The 21,608-nt window shown below is 40.0% G+C and overlaps 1 protein-coding gene across 1 annotated transcript in view; it reads right to left on the bottom strand.

Moving 5' to 3' along the window:
• MOV10L1 (Mov10 like RNA helicase 1) overlaps positions 1-21,404 on the bottom strand; it is a 35,576-nt gene extending 14,172 nt beyond the window's left edge. Inside the window, exons 1-14 of the mRNA XM_086473665.1 lie at positions 21,305-21,404; positions 17,381-17,565; positions 12,123-12,279; positions 11,595-11,707; positions 10,586-10,776; positions 8,394-8,534; positions 7,312-7,553; positions 6,989-7,184; positions 4,752-4,946; positions 3,955-4,066; positions 2,329-2,506; positions 1,652-1,722; positions 1,201-1,292; positions 388-446 (exon numbers count right to left, since the gene is read on the bottom strand). Coding sequence (XP_086329791.1) covers positions 388-446; positions 1,201-1,292; positions 1,652-1,722; positions 2,329-2,506; positions 3,955-4,066; positions 4,752-4,946; positions 6,989-7,184; positions 7,312-7,553; positions 8,394-8,534; positions 10,586-10,776; positions 11,595-11,707; positions 12,123-12,279; positions 17,381-17,565; positions 21,305-21,404 — 2,032 coding nt within the window. The remainder of the gene's footprint in view (positions 1-387; positions 447-1,200; positions 1,293-1,651; positions 1,723-2,328; positions 2,507-3,954; positions 4,067-4,751; positions 4,947-6,988; positions 7,185-7,311; positions 7,554-8,393; positions 8,535-10,585; positions 10,777-11,594; positions 11,708-12,122; positions 12,280-17,380; positions 17,566-21,304) is intronic.
• Between the last annotated feature and the right edge of the window lie 204 nt (positions 21,405-21,608).

Here is a 21,608-nt window from a genome sequence, read left to right on the forward strand (position 1 = left end):
AGAAGTGCTAAAGACCTGTGTGAAGTTCATGTGGACCGTTCTACTCAACCACAAAGCAGGAAAACAGTGCTCTTGAATAAATTCTGAGGTAACACAAAACACTGCTATTTCACTTGCAGTGAATTTTAACTATGATTTCTACAGTTCTTATTGGCTCAAACCATTCACAAAGTTTGTTTCCACTCCTCTCCCCTGTGATTGCCAACAGATGAAATCATTCTGATGACACCTACCCTAGATTCAGAGTGTAGTTTGTTTTCTTTAAAAAAAATTAGAGAAAACTCCTCTAAGAACAAACTACAATGCGTTGTTCTCAGTATGCCCCGATGTGAAAGCAATGTAAGACACAAGACTCCCTCTAGACAGCTTAAGTCAGCTGAAATGTACCTTTTTGACCCAGGTGGATAGCTTGCTCAACTGCCAGCTGGCATCGCCTGCTTGTAATCCTGTTATCAGAACACAACTTTATAGATGAAAGTAAAAGCTTACGTTTCCAGAAACTACAACAGCATACACCTACAAGGTATCCAGCATTTTTCACTATGCACCAGTGCATATAAATATAGGAGTTGTATATAAAACACTTCTTTTTTTTAAAGAAGCATCTATTGAGAAACATGCTGCAGAAGTCTCAATCAACAGCTTTGCTATGAATAACATCGATAATATATTCTCTAGCTCTTCAGTGAGCCAAAGATGGCCTGCTGTTCCAGACTATCTAAGTCTTTCAAGGAAGTTCTACGCAAAGCTGATTTTATAGAGCTGATTGAGCAACTATATGCAGATAACAACATCCCATCAACAAAAGTAGAAAACAATGGGTGGTTAAGACCAGCAATTTTTTTTTTTGCTTTGTCCTGCAGCCATTTTTTTTTCCCCCCTCTAAACCCAAGAAAAAAACTCACCAAAACAAAAACCAAAACAACCCCCCTCACCCCCCCATTTCACTACTTGGCACTGGTGCCATCATTCAGAGAGGCTTAAGACAAGAATTCTTTGTACACAGTGACCACAGCTGCAGCCTTTTGAATGTACTAGCAAGGGTGTGTTGAGTGAAAGAGATGAAAGAACAGCCAAGATCTTAATTACGTCCTTCTACCTGTATCCACCAAAACAACCAATCGACAGGCATGTATACTTTAGAAGTCATTTTACTAGAGGAATCATTAAATGCAGCTTTTTGGAAACTTATAAACACACCTGCAGTGGACAAATTCCACATCCATGGGTTCCAAGTTGTAAGTCTGTTCAAAGTCTGCATTACATTTAAGAGTAACATCTTCATTACATATCTGTGGCAAAGATAAAAAGTCAGTTTACGATGAAGGTTTAGTCCTTTAAACACAAAGTACCTCTGAAAGCACTGAACCCCCCCATCACCTCCAAAAAGAACATCTAGATTTACCCACTATCAGTGTACTGCATACGTACATGAGTGCTTTCAGAGCAGGTAAAGATTATAACCTACAAAGAATAGGGAAGCCAAAGACTTCAAAATATACAAATAAAAATAGAAAATCACCACTCAAGGTTGATAAAATGCAGCTTCCCAGAAGTTAAGTTAAACTAGTCTTTAACCCCATGAATTGCCAGCTTCCCCTTTGAAACCTGTGGGCCACAATACTTTGAATAGGAGATACACCTTGCTTACCTCAGTAATATAGGCAATGTACTCTATTATATGATTGGAGTAGACCTGACTTTTCAGTATCACCTTATCACCTAATTGTAAACAGAGTTAAAAGGCAACACACTGTTACAAGGAATAGTAACTTCTCACCACAGCACTTAATTTCTTCCTCTTCTGCATGGTTACACTAGGAATTTGCTGGACGCCAGTTATTAACTAACTTCAGCAAAGTTGGTGCATCTGTGAGTATTGGTTCTGAAATACCACATGCAGTTGTATATTACATTTTAAAAAGCATCTAATATTGAGGCCGCCAGACAACACCTCCTGAAAACAGGATCTTGAATATATTTGAGATTCTGAATTAAATTTTAACTACTTTCCCAGCTTTTGATACACTTATTGCCTTGTAAGTTTATTTTTGCTGAATGCCTCATCAATTCTTATACATGAAAAATCCTACAGTGTCAGAACACACCTAAGAACAGACATAGGCAATGCTGCTTCAGAGAGCAGCCACCGCAAGACTCACACTGCGACACTGACAGTGCAGTTCACCTGCCTAGTAGCCTAGATAATAACTTTGTGTTCAAGTATGTGAAAGACTTCTTTAAACAAACAAATAAGCAATGAAGCTTGTATTGCACTGAAAATATTGACCAACATGCTATTTGGCTTTATCTCACATTCATACATACCTGCAGTGAGGCGAGGCCTGCCCTCTTCCACTCCTGGCACTTCCAACACTAACAAGTTCCCATTCCTTTTCAAAGTAACCCCACTCATGTTAAAGTCTTGCATCTCCATTTCTGCATATATCTCTTCAAGCCACAAGAGAGTAGAAAAGTTGACTTTATAATTATTTAGATTAAGACGCTGAAAAACAGAACAGTATACACTATTGCTGTAACTTCTACACTAACATATGGAACCTGGTATTCCTAACATTATACAAAGCACCTTTTAAGACAGACTGCACAGCAACTGGGTTGCCAATTAAGGCACCTAAATGCATGTATCTATACACTAATATTTTAAACTCTCTCAGTAGTCAAAGCAGAATTAGCAGAGTCCTTGGAGCTCAGATACAAAAGCCAGTCAGCTGAAGAGTTAACCAAGTCTCTCCCTACTACAACGGCAGTTTCAGCATCTGAATTCAGGGGCAGCCTACAAACTGAATTCTATGCTCAGATTTTATGCTTTCTGGGATTGCTAAGTACACTGGGCAGAGAGGGTTGAAGAGCTAAGAGTCAGGTCAGTCTTGGCCCTGGCTGACGATTATACAGCTTACAGCAAGGTCAAAACCCCCTGAATTTTCTCCCTCAGAGCTTAATGCATCTCAAAGAGGTATTCTCCAAAGCTCTAGCTAAACCATGACTGACAGCACAGAATGCTTTCTATTTGATATCTTCTCACTCAAATACGAGGTGGATGAGCAGCATTTTCTGGAGCAGACTTAAAACAGTCACCAGTACCAGACAGAACTCAAGGTGTGGTTAAAAAAGTTACCATTAATGGCAGGCTTTCAATATCAAACTATTTCAGATACTACAGAGTTTTATTTTGGTGCTGAGAGAGGATCACTAGCCTATCTTAATGCCGTGCCCTCAGGTTGGGTGAGCGGTTTAGAGAGCAGACAACATAGCCCTTTACGTTTTTGAAAAATTGTCAGCCCCAGTTTGTAAGTCCTTAAAATTCAGGGGCAAAACACAGACTGAGCGACAGCAGCTCTCTACCAGAAATGGACAAAGTCTTGGAGAAGGAATCACTGTAATATCCTTGGTAGACTTCAGAAGGTTTGTTTGGTGGTTTGGGTTTTTTTTTCATATTCTGAAAACACTACATTTGTGAAAAGAATTTTAACAAGCCATAGTAAGTTTGAGGATTTTTAAAAAAGTTTTGGAGAATCAGAAAAGAATCCTCTGTTATTGCAGTAACTTAAGAATTTCTGCTTTCATTTGCTATGAAGCAACTGCTGGGCTACTGTTCTGACACCCCAAAACACCTTTCCAACGATGCCTAAAAAGTGAGAGTGAAGAGGCATCTTTGTTCAGCTTCTGCAGGATCCCCCCTGACAGTATACTCCTACTCCCTTTTCAGTTCTTCACATTTACCCTTTTGTGTTCTTGTAAGCTTGGATTCTGTGACATACTGAATCCCATGGAAGTTAAGGGATACAGACTAAAGTCTTAAGCCCACTTGGTAACAGTCTTACATCAACTTCTATTACACCAAGGGCTATACATTTTTGCTAAATTAAGGCCAGCTTGAACAAACATACTTATACAAAATATATTTTCTTGTATAAACCTAAACTTGCATACCTCTGCTAGGAGAGGCTGAAAGGTCAGTATGTCTAAGTTCTGTTCCACACATCTTCTTAACTCATCTGGTATGGTGTAATGTGGGAGAAAGCTTGGCAACTTTCTGTTACTTCTAAAACAAAAAAGTATGACACATCATTTAGCTTTCTCAAATTATAGATGTGAAAAACAGCTAATTAACATGCCACATCAAAGCTATAAAACCAAAACACACACATGACAGACCCAATAATTTCTTCAAAGTGACAACTGAGAAGTTTGCTATACTGTGAAGAGAGGTAAGTGTTCCAGTTACAGATTATTTGAAAGCATTGTGTATCTGCTTTTTCAGTTCAGGGATATTTTTATAACTAAGCAAATATTGTAAGTATAATGGAAGCTTATTTGCAAAAGGAAAAGTTCTGAATGAAAGACGGGAAACATTTATCAGACATAGATATCAAAGTCGCTTGAGGAGTTAAGAAGCTAGCTCTCTCAAAAAACTACCTCAAATTTTTCACCTCTTAACAACACTTTACTTGTAGATTACTATGCAAGAATGTTTATCTTCTTTATCACCACGTTATATGGTAGAAAGAGCTCCTGTTTGACAAATCTACAAGGAAATCGAGCAGTTCATCACTAAACCAACCTCTTCTATCAGTAATGTTCACAATTATCTTGTTTACAACATACATGTACAGACTCTCCCGGTTTCGCATCTTCTTTGACAGCATCACAGAACAGATCTATATCTATAGCAATACCAAATAGAACAGTATTAGGTAAGTGTTATTTTTTGCTTTAATTCATAGTACCTTCTGTATTTAGGGGCAAACACTGTTGTCTTCCTTGGCTGAGGTCCTGGAGTAATTTTAGGCTTTCTCGGAGAAAACTGCTCCACAGGTGCTATGAGTAATTCTTCTTCATTTGTTACAGTGACATCAATATAGTGTCCAACAGTAAAATCAGAAAAACCAAGCAATAGGAGTTCTTTACTGTACCCAGGATTCCTTCAAGTAAGCAGAAGTTATGTTCTTAGAATCATCATGTTCAGACTTTATTTTCCCCACCCATAGTATTTTGTTTTTTGAATAAACCCAGTAGATTCTCATTTCAGTAACATATAAGAACTGCTAATTTAGGGTAATTCCTCACACTTAATCTGCACCCCGAGTTCAATCCAGGTATCACACACAATTAAAACAAAAAAACAAGTAAAAAAAATCTCAAAACCCCATTTTCATCAAAATCTTGGGTAAAGAGCAAAATCCCTCCTCTCAACATGCTAGGTACAGAATTAATAGTTCTGTCACAAGGAACATCTTGGAATTACTGTTACTGAAAAAGATTAGCCAAACATTTCCACCAGAGGAACCCAAAGCATATCCCTTCACTGTTCCCAGCAACAGCTTTGCTCCACCTTGCTTAAGGCTACTCAGAAGTGAATCCGAACTGTAAACACATCAAGTGGAGAAAGTAGGAAAAATCCTTTATTTCCAAAAAATGTACTTTATATGTGTAAGTGGTACTTGGGGAGTGATAAAAGCAAAAGGAGGGAACAGTTTCTTCAGCTTGGTTTCTAAGGAACTTAAGACAATAGATCTAACACACACCATCTGCTCTGAAATCCCTTAATGAACTTATCCCAGCACTACCCAGAGCCCAGTTCTCTCCTCAGCACTAACTACACAGTCCAACACTGTTAGCAAGTGCCTGAAAAGCAGCCCAGAAGGATTCCAGCTTACTTTCTCTTCGGCAGGAGTACCACTTTTTCACGCCAACTAACGCTATCTGCTCAGGTTAAAGCTACAGTCTGGCTTTCTCAGATACACGAACTCAGTGCAGACACTGAACTGTCCAGATTTATGGTCTAAATTTGCAGTCTCTATGGTCTCTTAAGTGGCCAGCAAGTACTCGTTACCTTCATGCTGTAGCCTCACGTGGATGTTTGTGTGTATTGTTCTGTATTATTAGAAAATTCTCAGACTTTGCGACATTTACAGATCTACAGAGAAATATCAATTGTTCTTTCCATGTATTTCCACATGTATTTCTCCACAAAGGGAGGCCATGCCTGCAAGTTCTCTTTCAAATTACAGCTAAATCATCCTCCTACAAAAATTTACATCCCTTGCCTCACTACTTAAAATGGTATCAGAAGTACTGTGAAAGTTAATGCAGTGTTACTTTGATGAATTAAACCATTTGACCTTGTTTTCCCCTGTTCAGCTTTTAAATTACAGAATCATAGAATGGTTTAGGTTGGAAGAGACATTTTAAGATCACTGAGTTAACTTAACACTGAATAAGAATCAATGGTTGTGGCACACAAGATTTGCAGAGCTACAGCTGGAAGTAACTGAAGAGTACATGAAAGTAAGTTTTCCAGCATAAGGTTCCTACTTGAATTCTGACACAGCTCACATGAAGCCCTTTTTGATGGATTCAGTTATTCAGAAGGAATATTTTGTACAGCAAAGTATTTTTGTTTTCCAAGGGTTTTCTAAGATCTGCAAACCACCTCCTCTATAAACTACACCTTGAAGGAAGAAAGCTTTTTTCCTTTTTTTTCAGCATACGTAATATGCATTTAGTATCTCAGGACAGGGAAGCTTGAGATTGAGGCGTGTAGCAACACGAATATGATGTCGGGGTGCCAAGACTGGAAGAAATGTATCAGACATAACACAAAAATTCCCAGGAAATCTACATTAGTTCTAGCGCTCACAGAGCAATGGGTTTCCTGAAGAGAATACAACCAGCTGTAGGCATTATATTCACCTCACTGTGGTTTTTTAGAGAAGTTATCTACTCCCACTGTGTTTCTTCATTTACTACTACAATTTTCTTTTGACAAAAATCAGAATCAAGCATTAAAACACCGACTACTCTCAAGATCTAATATAGGTTTCCACATCATTTACTAATATGTACTGGCTTATTTTACCCTATACCAACAAGAGAACTGTGCCCAGAAGCAGGGAACTATCGAGTCAATTTTTATGACTTGTTCCTATTGCATTGGTCAGAATCAATGGAAAGAAATACTTACACAGCTGTGCATATGACCACTATGAATGTTTTTTCACCTGGTGGTATGACAATTTCTCCGGTAATATTGATGGGCTTCATTGGTTGTTCCACATTTTCTCTTTGCTCATTTTCTCCATTACGTAGATTTTCATCTTTCACCAATGGAAAGTTTTCTTTTGTCCTTGATAAATCTGCAGCCTGAGAATTAATTCCTTCTGTAGTAAACAGATGATAAATTCTGTCACCACAACTGCTATCACTAGCATAAGCAAGTCTTAAACAAACCTACAGGTCTTCTGAGGACTTAACACTCAGCATTCAAATGTTAACATTTCACTGTACCTGCAATGACTCCATTCTTCATAATGGATTCATTATTCAATGACTCATATGTTGTTCCTCCATTGCTGTTATATGAATTAATTGCAGCTTTTGAAATGTTTTCTTGATTTATTGGAAGAGATGACAGATAGGCTTCTGGACCGTTCTCACATTTTTGAGCAATCTGAAAACTGAATTGCTTGTCTTTCACCCATCCAGCTAATCTGCAGCTGATTAAGGACTGTGGTGTACTCCCTTTATTCCTAGAAGTAGTTATGTAATTAATTACATGATTAAATGCATAGTTAATGTTCTTGGGAAGCTTAATTCTACCTGAAGTCAAATACAACTGTCTGTAGCAGGTTAGTTCACAATTATAACTTTTATCAGAAAGAAATTGCACTGCTGCTTCTAACTCATGAGGACTAGAAGCTCTGCTAAATGTTACGCTTTCTAGGTCATATCAACCACGACATGAAGCATACAGAAATACTGGGTGTAAACAAAAAAGCTATGGTAACTTGAAATTTATTGCATAATCAACTTTTAGGAAAGACCATTTTAGCAACAAATAGAGGGTATTCAAGCATGACTTCATTTGCTCAGATGTGAATAAAACCCCAAAAATGAAAGAAAGACCACCAAACCCAAAAAACTCTCAGGGATACACCAATACAGTTCTTCAGCATCCAAGTTAAAAACCAACCAACCAAACCAATTAGAAAAAAAAAATCTGGTCTGCTTTTAATACAAGGGTATGCAACAGTCCTCTTGTGGTAAGATTCTGAGGAGTATAGTGTATCTGCAGTTTAAATTAAACACACTTACAATAATCCTCATTCCAGAAAGGATTTTATTAGGACTGAAAAGGAATTTAGGACTGGGGAGTCTTAAAGCACTATTTGCAAGATAGATGCCCAATAAAAAGACTATCCTAAAGACATTAAATTCAATACGAATTTCTCTTTAATTCCACAGTATTCAAGGGTTACTTGAAGACCATGAACCACAAGGCTCAACTACGAGACGCTTCTGTATGAAAGACAGGTTTACAGACAATAGACTGATGGAAAGAAAGCAAGCTTAGAATCAGAAAGGCTTACTCTATCCAAACGATCATTCTTTTAGATTCCCCCTGCTTCAGAGTTCCAAAGTTACTCATTCTTGATACTTCCAACCCTGCTTTGTCCCTTATTAAATCTTCATAAGGCTCATCCAGATTGACTCCATTAGAGTGAGATTGTCTGTAAAAAGAATTTTAGCTATCAATTTTGAAACACAAATAGACTCAGCAAGAATCTTGGACAGCACAAGTTTAAGAATCACTACACCAAAGCACAGTCACAGTACTTAGGAAGCAGGTGAGAGGGTTCACTTTCTCAGCTATTTTTACTTCCAAGACAGTTAGATTACCTTTACTAATTTAAGCAGCAAATTAAAAACAATAAGTCTTTTGTCAGCAGCACAATAAACCAGCATAAAACTTTGGATACATGACTAAAATGATTAAGAAGCTAGCTAATCTTTGCTGAAGAGCTGAATCAAATGGTGACTGAAGCTGTTACCGATCTCTTTGGGCGCTGATCCAAGACACAAAGAGCAGCTCCTTAGCACCAGTCCCGATTAGCAGCGGAGCTTAAGAGATAAAATGACTATCCTGGAAGTGTTTCAACATGTACCCCAAGTACTTATGTCTTCTGCTTACTGCTACAAACAGGAAAGCAGCAAACCGAAGAAATTAAAAAAAGCCAAAACCCAAAAAGCACCCTTAAAAACTACTACTGATGAAAAATGCCTACAAAATCAAAGTCACATGCTCTTCCCTGAGACTGACCTCCAGCCTCTTAGTGTCAGCTACATGTAGAAACCATTAAAAAATAATTTCTATTCTATAATTAAGAAACTATTCAGTTAGCTAAAGTGGCACAAAAATAACGTGGAAATATTTTAATAATCTTGCCAATATTTACACACCCTAAGTATTCCTTAGTTACCCAATATAGTAAAATAGAAAATGACAGCAGCTGTTCTTTATTAGCTACATCGATTTACTAGCAAAGCCCACTAGATGTCTCCCACTGCAGCTGAAGCTGCCTCAATTTTTTGATATGGTGGGAAATATACTGAAAGTGAGAAATCACCCTTAATGTCTACTTTTGTAACTTAGCTTTAGTAATAGTTTTCTGCATAAAATCCATCCTTAAAAATAGGTCCAACTGAAAAAATTAATAAATTCTACTGTGGTGCAAAGTGATGTAAACACTTCAAGCTTCATCTAGGTACAATTTAAATCTTTGTTATCCACAGTGCAAATAGCTTAGCCCATTCTTCATAGTTCCTCTGAAGACATAAGTACTGCCCTTAGCTATACTTCCTAGAGATCAATCAAGGCAAGTTCTCCCAAAGACTATGTTTGAGAGGTATCAGAATGTCCTTTTTGTTCTCCTTTGGTCTTTCTAATTGGTTGACAGCTTATTTTTGGCCTGCGGAATCAGACTCTGTAATCCTATCAAGGCCTTGTTAGCACTCAGACAGATTTTACAGGTAACAGCCCTATTTATATACATTTGGACTGTATTTGTGTTTTTCACAGGACAGACACTTAAACTCACGAGTCAAACTCCAGATCTTTGCTGCAGAACTGCTACCAACTAGTTGTTGCCAATTTTACATTTATGTAGGTGATTATTTAACAAAATTTTGCTTCTTCTCCATACTGAACATCTACTTTTCCCAGCCTTTTCTACAATTTGTCCAGATCCTCCTGACATCACATATGCAGTCTAAAGTGCCCAGAGAACCTCTGAGTTTGATATTGGCAAGCTCAACAAATATCTACTATTCAGATGACTAAACTACTCTGTTTAGGACAGATATCTGAAGAATCACTGCAACTTAAGCAAAATGGATTAAAGAAACACCCATTTTACATCAGTTTTGCTGAGAATGGTTTTCAAACAGTGAAATCCTCACTAGAACACAGATCAGAGGAAACATAGGGGAAGAGCAGGAGGCTGGCATTTTTCTAACCAAACCATGTAAAAATCCTTCCTTGCCTAGCAATATCCCAGAGTTCAGCTGCTACTCGTTTTGCTTCTCTAGTGAACACAGGTGCCTCCACCTCCTGGAAAGGAAGGAAAAGCAACGGCTAAATCACCACATACTGATCTTCCTAATGATCTATCATGCCTCCTAGTCAACTAGCAAAGAATTCACAGTATTTCTCACTTAATAGGCACAACAAAATTTAAGCTGCATAATCACAATTCAGAGATAACGAAAGAATGAATATTACCCATCCTGGCTGACTGGCACCAAGCAGAGAGCTCTCCAAACATAACATGACCGATTGTTCTCCACCACAATCGTGTTCACTAGATCATGCCTACAAGGCGAATAACCATCAGGAAGTCTCAGTGAATCCAAAGTGAAAAATATACTCTCATCTACCGTACCAAGTCTTCCACAGATGCTGGAAATGCGAACCTGTAACAGTCATTACTCAGTGTTACTCAATATTATCTGCTTAAGCTAACCAGCATGCTACCATTGCAGTTTTTTCCTGCAACAGTCATTCTAGCATCAACTGAGCTGCACTCTGAAGTTTCTCTTAATCACGGGAGGTAAACATAGAGATCTAACCTAGAGTCACTGCCTGGCTTTAGATTTAAAAGTGTAAAGAAACACAAGTACTTCAGATAAGCATCATGTTCCACTTAAGTGTATGCTACAATACATACGTTTGTCTTAATCGTGACACCTGCTTTGTGACTTACCAACTTATCTAATTAATACTTCAATACTAGCAGTCACAAGAGAGGAATTTTTTCCTACGCTTGACATGCAAATATTATTAAATATACACAGTCAAGGCAAATACAATAACCCATAAACCTAATACAGGTATTCCTAGCGAGAACAAATATTTTATTTAAAATGAAAAAGGGACAATAGTTGTTTTTAAGCCAAAACAGTTGGCTTAACTAAATATAATAAATTCCACAGTCATTACTTAAAAAAAAGTTTGAAAATCCACACATCCTCATTACCAGCGAAACTAAAGCAACCGTAAGCATCCAGATCAACAATTGATAGCCAGTAAATTAGTTACTCTTCCTGTTCTAGCCAAAATATGCATGCTTTTTAAAAAAAGGAAATCATCATATAAATGGATGAGTTGATATATTTTATCTTTTAATTACAGATGTGTTGTAGATCTACCAATATTAGCAACTTAAAACCACCTTCAAAATCGCACTTCACACAAGATTCCTCTTGCCAAAACCAAAGCACAGAACATTTACCTTGTCTACTTGTTTATATCTCAAAGGCTTTACAGCAACTGCTTCACTGTTCCATGTTGTCGGGTTAATAAAATATTTTGCTTCCACCCAGTCACCTTCATAAGGTGTGAAACCTACGTAAACCCAAACATTTCTCAAGTTTAATTGCTATTGATGACATTTGCATTACTCCCATACAGAATTAGTTCAAGTTAAATAAAATGACCAGCCAGAACAATGTATTATTCAGATCCACAGAGTTCAAACTTCTCCTCCCACCTCCTCCCCCAGTAGGTTACAACAAAATACGCAAGAGATGCTAGTGGAAAAATACACTTGCCTACATGCAACTTATTGTTCCCTGACTGCATGCAAGTTATGCTCAGTGAGAATGAACAAGTAACTTTCTTCACCCAAACCCCTATGTTTGTTTCACTACATACACTCTGTTAGAACTCAAGAAACATTGACTGCCAGTTTATCAGAAGATATTTCTGTTGTACATATAAAATAAATGAAGGAAGAGCAAACAAGAAAGCCCATACACACCTTCACAGACGTTTTCCATGGCAAAAAAAGTATTCCGATTAATATAGCCACCATCCTTAGACAGAGAAGTAATATGGCCAATTAGTATTTTCATGTTTACTTCAGAAGCGTAACAAGTAGAGACGGAGTCTCCCCATGTATTCTGGACGGCATCTACCTATTCATACAAAAAATGCCAACATTCAAACAGCCAATACTTAAGAGTATTATGTTAAACATATTCCTACAATAAATATCAGAATTTCAACTGCTTATGGAAGTCAAGCTCCTTATTAGACAATTCTGTACTCACTGTAGCTGTTCATTTTTGTACACAAAAAACAGAGGAGTAGTAAACAACAAGTAACGTCTCTTAAGAAGTCTGCTGTATGCTGCAACACTGACAACTACTATAATTACATGTTGATTTGTCAAATCTGTCTCCTGCTTCCCTTGCTTTAGGTCTACTTAAGAATTTTCTTCATATTGACAAGAGGACACCTCCCACCCCAGCAATCTGGTTGTACACAAGTGGCACTAGAACATCTCTATTTCAGAAAGCAAAAAAAGAGTTTTCAAGATGCTATTTATAAACACTATATGTATTTCAGACTGCCCCTCAGACATTCATTAATAATTTGAATTAAAAAACCTGAAGAGCTGCTTCTTAGACTCTCCGTACCAGCACCTCAAATGTAAGTTTACTTGCTTAAACAACCCTCTGCAGAACACAAACTATTGATGCATAGAAATCACTTCCCCACCCGCCAGCTATGCTGGGGCAAGGATATAACATCTCTGCTCATAATTACTAGAATTCCCTACAACTTCGAGTTGTCTTCCATGCTCCCAAAGGGCCACCACCATCATGGGTTCAGAAGCCTCCACTCCACAGTTCAAACACTTGTTCTCCAGAGCTTCCTTGCTATCTACAAGGACTGTTGGGGCCAGTAACAATGCCAGCATCACTGGACAGAAGCACTTCCATTAAGCAACACCTGCTGACTCTACTCAGCCCTGGTGAGGCCACATCTGAGTCCTGTGTCCAGTTCTGGGCTCCCCAATTCAAGAGAGACAGGGAGCTACTGGAGAGAGTCCAGCAGAGGGCTACAAAGATGATGACGGGGCTGGAGCATCTCTCTTACAAAGAAAGGCTGAGAGACCTCAGGCTCTTTAGCCTGGAGAAGAGAAGACTGAGAGGGGACCTCATCAACACTCACAAATATCTGAAGGGCGGGTGTCAAGAGGATGGGGCCAGGCTCTTTTCAGTGGTGCCCAGGGACAGGACAAGGGGCAAAGGGCACAAACTGGAGCACAGGAAGTTCCGCTTGAACATGAGAAGGAACTTCTTCACTCTGAGGCTGACAGAGCACTGAACAGGCTGCCCAAGGAGGTTGTGGAGACTCCTTCTTTGGAGATATTCAAAACCTGTCTGGATGCTTTCCTGTGTGACCTGCTCCAGGCAAACCTGCTTTGACAGGGAAATAGGACCAGATGACCTCCAGAGGTCCCTTCCAACCCCTACCGTTCTGTGATTCTGTATGCAGAGAAACTACACAGTGCAATAAAGCAGGAGAAAAAGAGGTATCAAATTCTTATTTTGTGAGGCCTATGAGGATAACGATGTAGAAAAGCATCAAGAAAGCATGCAAAGGTATCTCTGCAGTGATTAAACAAATAAAATGAATGAAATACCCACAGACAACTTATTCCATGAACTTCAGCGTATGTGTACAAGTCAGACCATTAAATTAACAGCCTATTTCAGAAAGCCAAGTGTTTACAAAATCACAGTCAGAATAAAGAAACTGAGTGGTAAACTAGTATAATGCAGATAACTAAAAAAACCCCACAACTGAGCAGAAAAGAAAAAAAGTTAGCTGTAGTGTTTTCACTTCTACATGAAGATTAGAAGCTCTGAATATAAAGTATTTTCTTAATGTGCAACATGAAAAAAGTAATATGCTGACAAAAGACTCTATACAGTGCCATCTTTCTCTTACAGATCAGCATTCATGCACAGATGGAATACAGTCCTCCTCTAGCCACAATTTTCATAAATACTAAAGACAATTTTTACACTTGTTAAATGCTATTACTACCTTTGCACGGTAGTAACACTACTTTGAAGACACAATTTCCTCAAGGAACACGTACATTATAAAGCAAGAAGAAACAGTTCGCACGTTAACTGCTTTGTCTTGATCGCATGGGTAGTATTGGTGCTGTATTTAATGATTATGCTTGTCAGGAAGCTCAATTTCTTCCTCTGACTATGGGATTAAAGAGAGACTTAATTCCTTCCCTCTGCACAAAAAGAGAAATAAAATCACTGAAACGCTGTTGGCTGTTCCGAGCAAACTCTCAGGGCACGTCAAGTTTGTGCCACTACATGGCAAGTAGAGAATAAATCTAGTTTTTTATTCAAGTACTTAGAACAGACTCCTTGGAGATGGGACACTAATGCTGGTCTTCTGAAATCATATGTAAAGATATTTTACATCAGTAACATGGACAAAGTCTCGGGACCAAAAGTGGGAACCCTAGACTCCTTATGCAGGAGGCCCATTACAGTCATGGTTATTCTTGCTCAACAGTAACTTTGATGCCTTTTTCCACTTCTGGCATCTTTGAAGAGAGCAGTTACACCTTTTTCCTTTTTTTTTTATTTGCAAGAGCTCAGAGATTACCGCATACTTTGAAGAAATGAGCTTTGTCTCTTTGCTTACTGAATCAAGGCTGCCTTTGGACTTTGACTTCCTACAGAGTCCAGTCAGCTTCAGGCTTAAGCTTGGCTTTAAGCTACTCACCTAGTCAAAAAGTACATTGCCAGAAAAGGTCTTCTGAGATGCCTGCAGGACTTATGGCTCATCACAAACAGGAACAAGATAAATCATTATGTTTATCCCTAGTACTTTTGAAAAGGCCATTATGCAGCACATACAGCAAAACATAGCACAACTGCTACAGTACCTTAGCCATTTTGCAGATCCTTATGTAGTTTCTCAGTTACCACGTTTATGTATGTTAGAGTAACGACAGCATTTCAACAGTATTGTGAAAGCTATCAGTCAGAAGAAAAACAAGAAAGGAGAAAGAAAACTTAAGTAATTTATTTTTTAACTGTGTATGCGACTAACACTGATATTGCTTGCTGGACTTACAATATTGAGTTTCAGGTAAGAAAGCCATTCCACTTAAAAAAAAGAGACATAAGGTTATCTTACAAGATGCTAAGGTTTTGATAGCACAATGTTGTATGTAACTGCAGTTCATTTTATGACTTAGTGTTGCTCTCATACAATTCTAATCTTTCTTATCAAACACCTTATTTACTTTAGCCTTCAGGAATTGTTCTTGATGCTATTTGGAGTTAAGCGGAGGACAGAACAGAGGAAAATGGAAGCATGCAACATTTTAAATCTTCCTAAAGTATTAACACACAAATGCCTAACAAACCATGATTAAAAAAAGCACCAACAAAAAAACAACACCCAGTTGATTACTAACTGTCAAGATCTCAGAAATGGTTTTCATGAGATCATTGGTAAACACCAAACCAGTAAAGGAGCTTGAAAAAAGTCTGTACAAGTAACTCTACTGTATTTCCTCAGCAGTCTACACATTTCACAAATACATAAAAATGCATCTAAACCCCCAAACGGTATACAGAGTAAAACACAGGACAAGTTAGTCTTCTAGTACTCTTATTTTCTGTCTACTCCTACTTGAGAAGTCACATTTCTAGTCAACTTCATTTTATCAGATACAGTACAGTTACTGCCAACTCAACCATTAGAGGAAAAAAAATTGTCATCAGTCTGCATTTATTTCAAGCTTAACTCCAGCCTCTAGGGAGGAGCATATCGTGTGCAATTCATCATTTCAGCCAGAAAAGCTGTCTTCCCCATATAAATTCCCCTGGTATACATCTCATGGACTATTATCATGTTCAGATGAAAACAGTTTTATTATTGATGACTAATGATTACAAAAAAGGCTTTCCACAAGCATCCAGCAGCTCTGAATTGGTTTCCCATTTATATGTAATTAAAGATCCTTCCATAAGATTAACAGCCATAGTGGTTGATGAAGTCAGAGCTCTGAATCCTAGAAATATTTTTAAATTCAAGACAAAAAAGGTGAGAAATATGATAAAACAAAGTAACTTTCTAGATTAACACCTGTACTAACGTGTTTTACAGGAGGCAACTCTTTCTCATGGCAAAGAAACCTTCACTTCATCCACACAGTCATACTCAGAGATTACGAGGCACATTAGAATAGTTTGGCTATCACTACCTTCCTATTACCTGAAACAGGATCCCTGAAGCCACCATGTAATAGTCAGCAAGTGATTACATTCTTTATACACAGCATAAGCTGATAAAATGCTTTATCATGAAATATCCCTCTACTAGAAAACTCAAGTTAACTTTTAAACTAGTTACACTGTGATTTGCTCTGTACAAGCAGCTTAAGCTTTGGCTCAGACTTTTGGTCAGAGTGAGTTTATTAGATGCGGTGCACTAGCCTAGCGCTGTACTTAAAGTACAAGGTGGCTAAGCCAAGCAGACACAAGGCAAGAAGACGGGTTCTGTACTGCTCAGTCACCAGCTGCTTCTGCACTGCTGTCAGTCTTCAAAGCGCCAGTCATATTTACATAGTATCTTCAGGGAGAAGGGCCACTTGACTCAGCTACATTATCACAGGCACCTGAGAGTTGAAGTCTCAGTAGTTTAAAGTTGTGACAAAGTATAATCAAACTTGAAATAAGCAGGTTTACAAACGAACTGTTAAGCAAGACAGATACTGAAATCTTAATTTTTATAACTCTCCATGACATTAAGTTGCTGATTTCTTACAACTAGAAGTTTTGAAATTTATGTTCTTGTTCACTTCTGTGCAAAAAAGTAAACTTGCAGTCCCTGCTTTTATTTTCTTCCCAATCATATAACAACTTAAAATTGACATTGAACCTCAAAGAAGTTAATACACAGATTTGAACTAGTTACAATAAAACAAATTATCTCTACCAATAGTTTCATATTCACTACATCTAAACCTATATTCAGAGAATCAGCATTAAAGGAACAAAGTTTTAAAGGATACAGAATAAAATAATCATAAAAAAGCCAAAACAGTTTATTCCCACTAGGTGAAGGGCTGGCAATTTCTCCTATTTTGTAGAATTTGGGAGGCTAAAACTGTAGTAACTTCCAAAAGAAAGTCTTGAGGGATTTACAGAGAAAGTGAGACTATTTATCTTCACCTCTTACCTTGATAGCCTTCAAGCCGCCTGATGTTTTATCCTCTTCAACAGTGGCAGTAACCTCCTGTCCAATAGCCAGCACAATATTTTTTGTAACAGCATCCTTTGTAAAGATTATCATGTCATCTATCACCCCATAATCATGGCAAAGTCTTGTCACTACTCCTCGTACAGTTTTTAATTCATTATCATCTGCATCCAGAGGAAAAAAAGAGTTGCCATAAAAACAAATCACGTGTTTGCAGAACTATGCAACAAGTAATGAATGCTACTAGAAGTGCTATTCCTTCTATCAAAGTCATTCTCTTGTTCAACCAAAAATACCAACAGCTGCCAACTAATTAGTTCCACTTTTAAGTCCTGAAGTCTTACAGCAAGTTATTGTTTCTGCCAATCAAGAAAGTTAAACTACATTGTAAACCCAACATTCTTTATGCTGCATGAAAAAAATCACAGAATATCTGAAGTTGTAAGGGGCCCATAACGATCACTGAGCCAAACTCCCTGCTCCTCCCAGGACTACCTAAAACTAAACTATATGAGGAAGAGCACGGTCCAGACGCTCCTTGAGCTCCGACAGGTTTGGTGCTGTGACCACTTCCCTGGGGAGCCTGTTCCAGTGACCGACCACCCTCCCAGTGAAGAATCTTTTCCTGGTGTCCGATCTGAACTTCCTGACACAGCTTGATTCCATTTCCTCATGTGGAAAGAGGAGAGAGGAGATCAGCACCTCCCCCTCCACTGCCCCCCTTGAGGAAGCTGCAGACTGCAGTGAGGTCACCCCTCAGCCTTCTTCAAGCTGAAGAAGTCAAGTGACCTCAGCTGCTCCTCAGAAGTCTTGCCCTCCACCCCCACCTTGCACCTTCCACCATCTTGGTCACCCTCCTCTGGATACACTCTAACAGTCTGATGTCCTTGTTATACTGAGGCACCCAAAACTGCACACATTACTCGAGGTGGGGCCGCACCAGTGCGGTGCAGAGTGGGACAATCACCTCCCTTGGCTGGGGGGCGTGCTATGCTGTGCTTGATGCACCCCAGGACACGGTTGGCCCTTTTTGCTGCCAGGGCACACTGTTGACTCATATTCAACTTGACATCAAGCCAAACAGCCAGATCTCTTTCTGCAGGGCTGCTCTCCAGCCTCTCGTCCCCAGATTTGTACGTATAACAGAATCATAGAATCATTTAGGCTGGAAGAGACCTTTAAGATTATAAAGACCAACTGTAAACCTAACACTGTCAAGTCCACCACTGAACCATGTCCAAGTGCCACATTGACATGTCTTTTAAATACTTCCCCAAGGATGGAGACTCAACCACTTCTCTGGGCAGCCTGTTCCAATGCTTGAGAACCCTTTTGGTAAAGAAATTTTTCCTGATGTCCTACCTAAACTTCCCCTGCTGCAACTTGAGGCCATTTCCTCTCGTCCTATCACTTATTACGTGGGAAAAGAGACCAACACCTCACTACAACCTCCTTTCAGGTAGTTGTAGAGACAGATAAGGTCTCCCCTCAGCCTCCTCTTCTCCAGACTAAACGATCACCTCACTGCTCCTGCTGACCACACTATTTCTGACACAGGCCAGGATGCTCTTGGCCACCTGGGCACACTGCTGGCTCATGTCCAGCCAGCTGTCAACCAACACCCTCAGGTCCTTTTCCACTGGGCAGCTTTCCAGCCACTCATCCCCAAGCCTGTAGCACTGCATGGGGTTATTGTGACCCAAGTGCAGGACCCATCACTTGGCCTTGTTGAACCTCATACAGCTGGCCTTGGCCCATCGATCCAGCCTGTCCAGATCCCTCTGCAGAGCCTTCCTACCCTCGAGCAGACCAACACTCCCACCCAATTTGGTGTCACCTGCAAACTTACTGAGGGAGCACTCAGTCGCCTCATCCAGATCATCAATAAAGATGTTAAACAAGACCGGCCTAAAACCGAGCCCTGGAGGACACCGCTTGTGACCGGCCGCCAGCTGGATTTAACTCCATTCACCACCACTCTGTGTGCTCGGCCGTCCAGCCAGTTTTTAACTGAGCTTAGAGTGCACCTGTCTAGGCCATGAGCCACCAGCTTTCCTAGGAGAATGCTGTGGGAGACAGTGTCAAAGGCTTTACTAAAGTCCAGGCAGATGACATCGACAGCCTTCCCCTCATCGACTAGGGGGGTCACCTGGTCATAGAAGGAGATCGGGTTGGTTAAGCAGGACCTGCCCTTCAGGAACCCATACTGGCTGGGCCTGAGTCCCTGGTTGTCCCGTACATGCTGTGTGATGGCACTCAAGATGATCTGCTCCATAACCTTCTCTGGCACCGAGGTCAGACTGACAGGTCTGTACTTGCCCAGGTCCTCTTTCCAGCCCTTCTTGTAGATGGGCATCACATTTGCTCACCTCCAAATCCCTCCTAGGACCTTCCTGGTTAACCAGGACTGCTGGTAAATGATGGGAAATGGCTCGGTGAGCATTTCTGTGCGCTCTCTCAGTACCCTTGGGTGGATCCCATCCAGCCCTGTAGACTTGTGTCTGTCTGAGTGGTGTAACAGGTCACTAACCATTTCCCCTTGGATGGGGGCTTCATTCTGCTCCCCATCCCATTTCCAGCTTAGGGGGCTGGTTACCTGTAGAACAACTGGTGTTATTATTAAAGACTGTGGCAAAGGAAGCATTAAGGACCTCAGCCTTTTCCTCATCCTTTGTCACCATATTTTCTCCTGCACCCAGTAAAGGATGGAGATTCTCCTTAGCCCCCCTTTTGTTGTTAATGTATTTACAGAAACATTTTTTTATTGTCCATTATGGCAGTAGCAAGATTAATTTCTAGTTGGGCTTTGGCCTTTACAATTTTCACCCTGCATAACCTCACAACACCCTTGTAATCCTCCTGAGCTGCCTGCCCCTTCTTCCAAAGTTCATCATAAACTCTCTTTTTTTCCTCTCCTCAAGTTCCAGCCAAAGCTCTCTGGTCAGCCAGGCCAGGATGACCTCATTTCAGGTGCGGAATCCAGCACTTGAATATATAGATGTGTAATATATATATATTCAAATACCTTTAAAAACATCTGATAAAATAATACCTGCAAGCTAAAATAAAACCTGCAATCTCCTAAAAGCTCTGGGCCAACAACTATTTTCAAACTTTTTCATAGCAAAAGAGTTCTCAGCTTTTTTGCACAGGGAATCCAACACATTTAAGATTTCTATACTGGAAAACTAAACAAGCTATAAAAAATAACTCTTAAATTTTGTTTATATAATATTATAGTTATATTCCTCTGAACTGAGACATGGAGCTGCTCCTCTGGAGGCCTAGGAGTTTCAAGGCTTTTGGGTTAGGAGTAGCACCTACTTACGTACCACACATGCTTTCACTCAACAGCACTGTACTACAACTTCAGGCTTAAAGCTGAACTGAAGCATGCTAGTTTAGATTTCTAACTACTATTAGATACACTCACAACCAAGATTATTAATACAGTAAGCAAACTTTTTTGCTTTCTGGATTCATAAATACAGAAAAGCACTTTTTGCTATGTTGAATAATGCTCCTAAAAGCAGTTTGCATGTAAACCATTTTGAAGCCTCAAAAGATCAAATAGACACTATCATCTCCATTCTACAGCCCAAGAAAGGCAAAAAAGGACGATTTGTTAAGACAGTAGCACAGGGGAAAGCACAAAGCGTCCATCACCCACCACCACAACACTCCCCTTGCACCTCACTCCGTGCTCTAAGCAGTAACAGTAACCTGCCCTACTCAGGAAACACAGCAAAAAAGCACCGCCAGGAAGACTCCCACATGCTCTGTCCCGGTCTTCTTTTCCCGATTTCCCGCCTCAAGGAAACAGGCCTGCCTTCCTCCTCAAGGCCCTGCAACGCAGGCCCGCCACCTGGCGCTGCACACCCACAACGGGCGCGGGAACGCTACCTGAGGCCGCCCATCCCTCCTCTTCTCCTTCTTCGTCTTCTTCCTCGTCATCTGCACGTCTCCAGAAGTAGGAGAGCACCTTAGACAAGAGGCCAAGCATGGCGGGGCACCCCGAGCGCCCGACACCCCTCAGCATACACCCCCCCCTCAGCGCCCTGAGCGGGCCCCGCTCCCCCCCCCCGCCCCCTTTCAAGCCCTCACGACGCCGCTGGCCAATCACGCTGCTCGCCTCTGGTCACGTGAAAGAGCCCGCGCCGCGTGCCACGGGGCGGGGGAGGGTAGGTAGGTGTTCTGGGCCGATGCG

This window comes from Leptosomus discolor, chromosome 1, assembly GCF_034619465.1.
Source record: "Leptosomus discolor isolate bLepDis1 chromosome 1, bLepDis1.hap2, whole genome shotgun sequence".
Taxonomy (NCBI): Eukaryota; Metazoa; Chordata; class Aves; order Leptosomiformes; family Leptosomidae; genus Leptosomus; species Leptosomus discolor.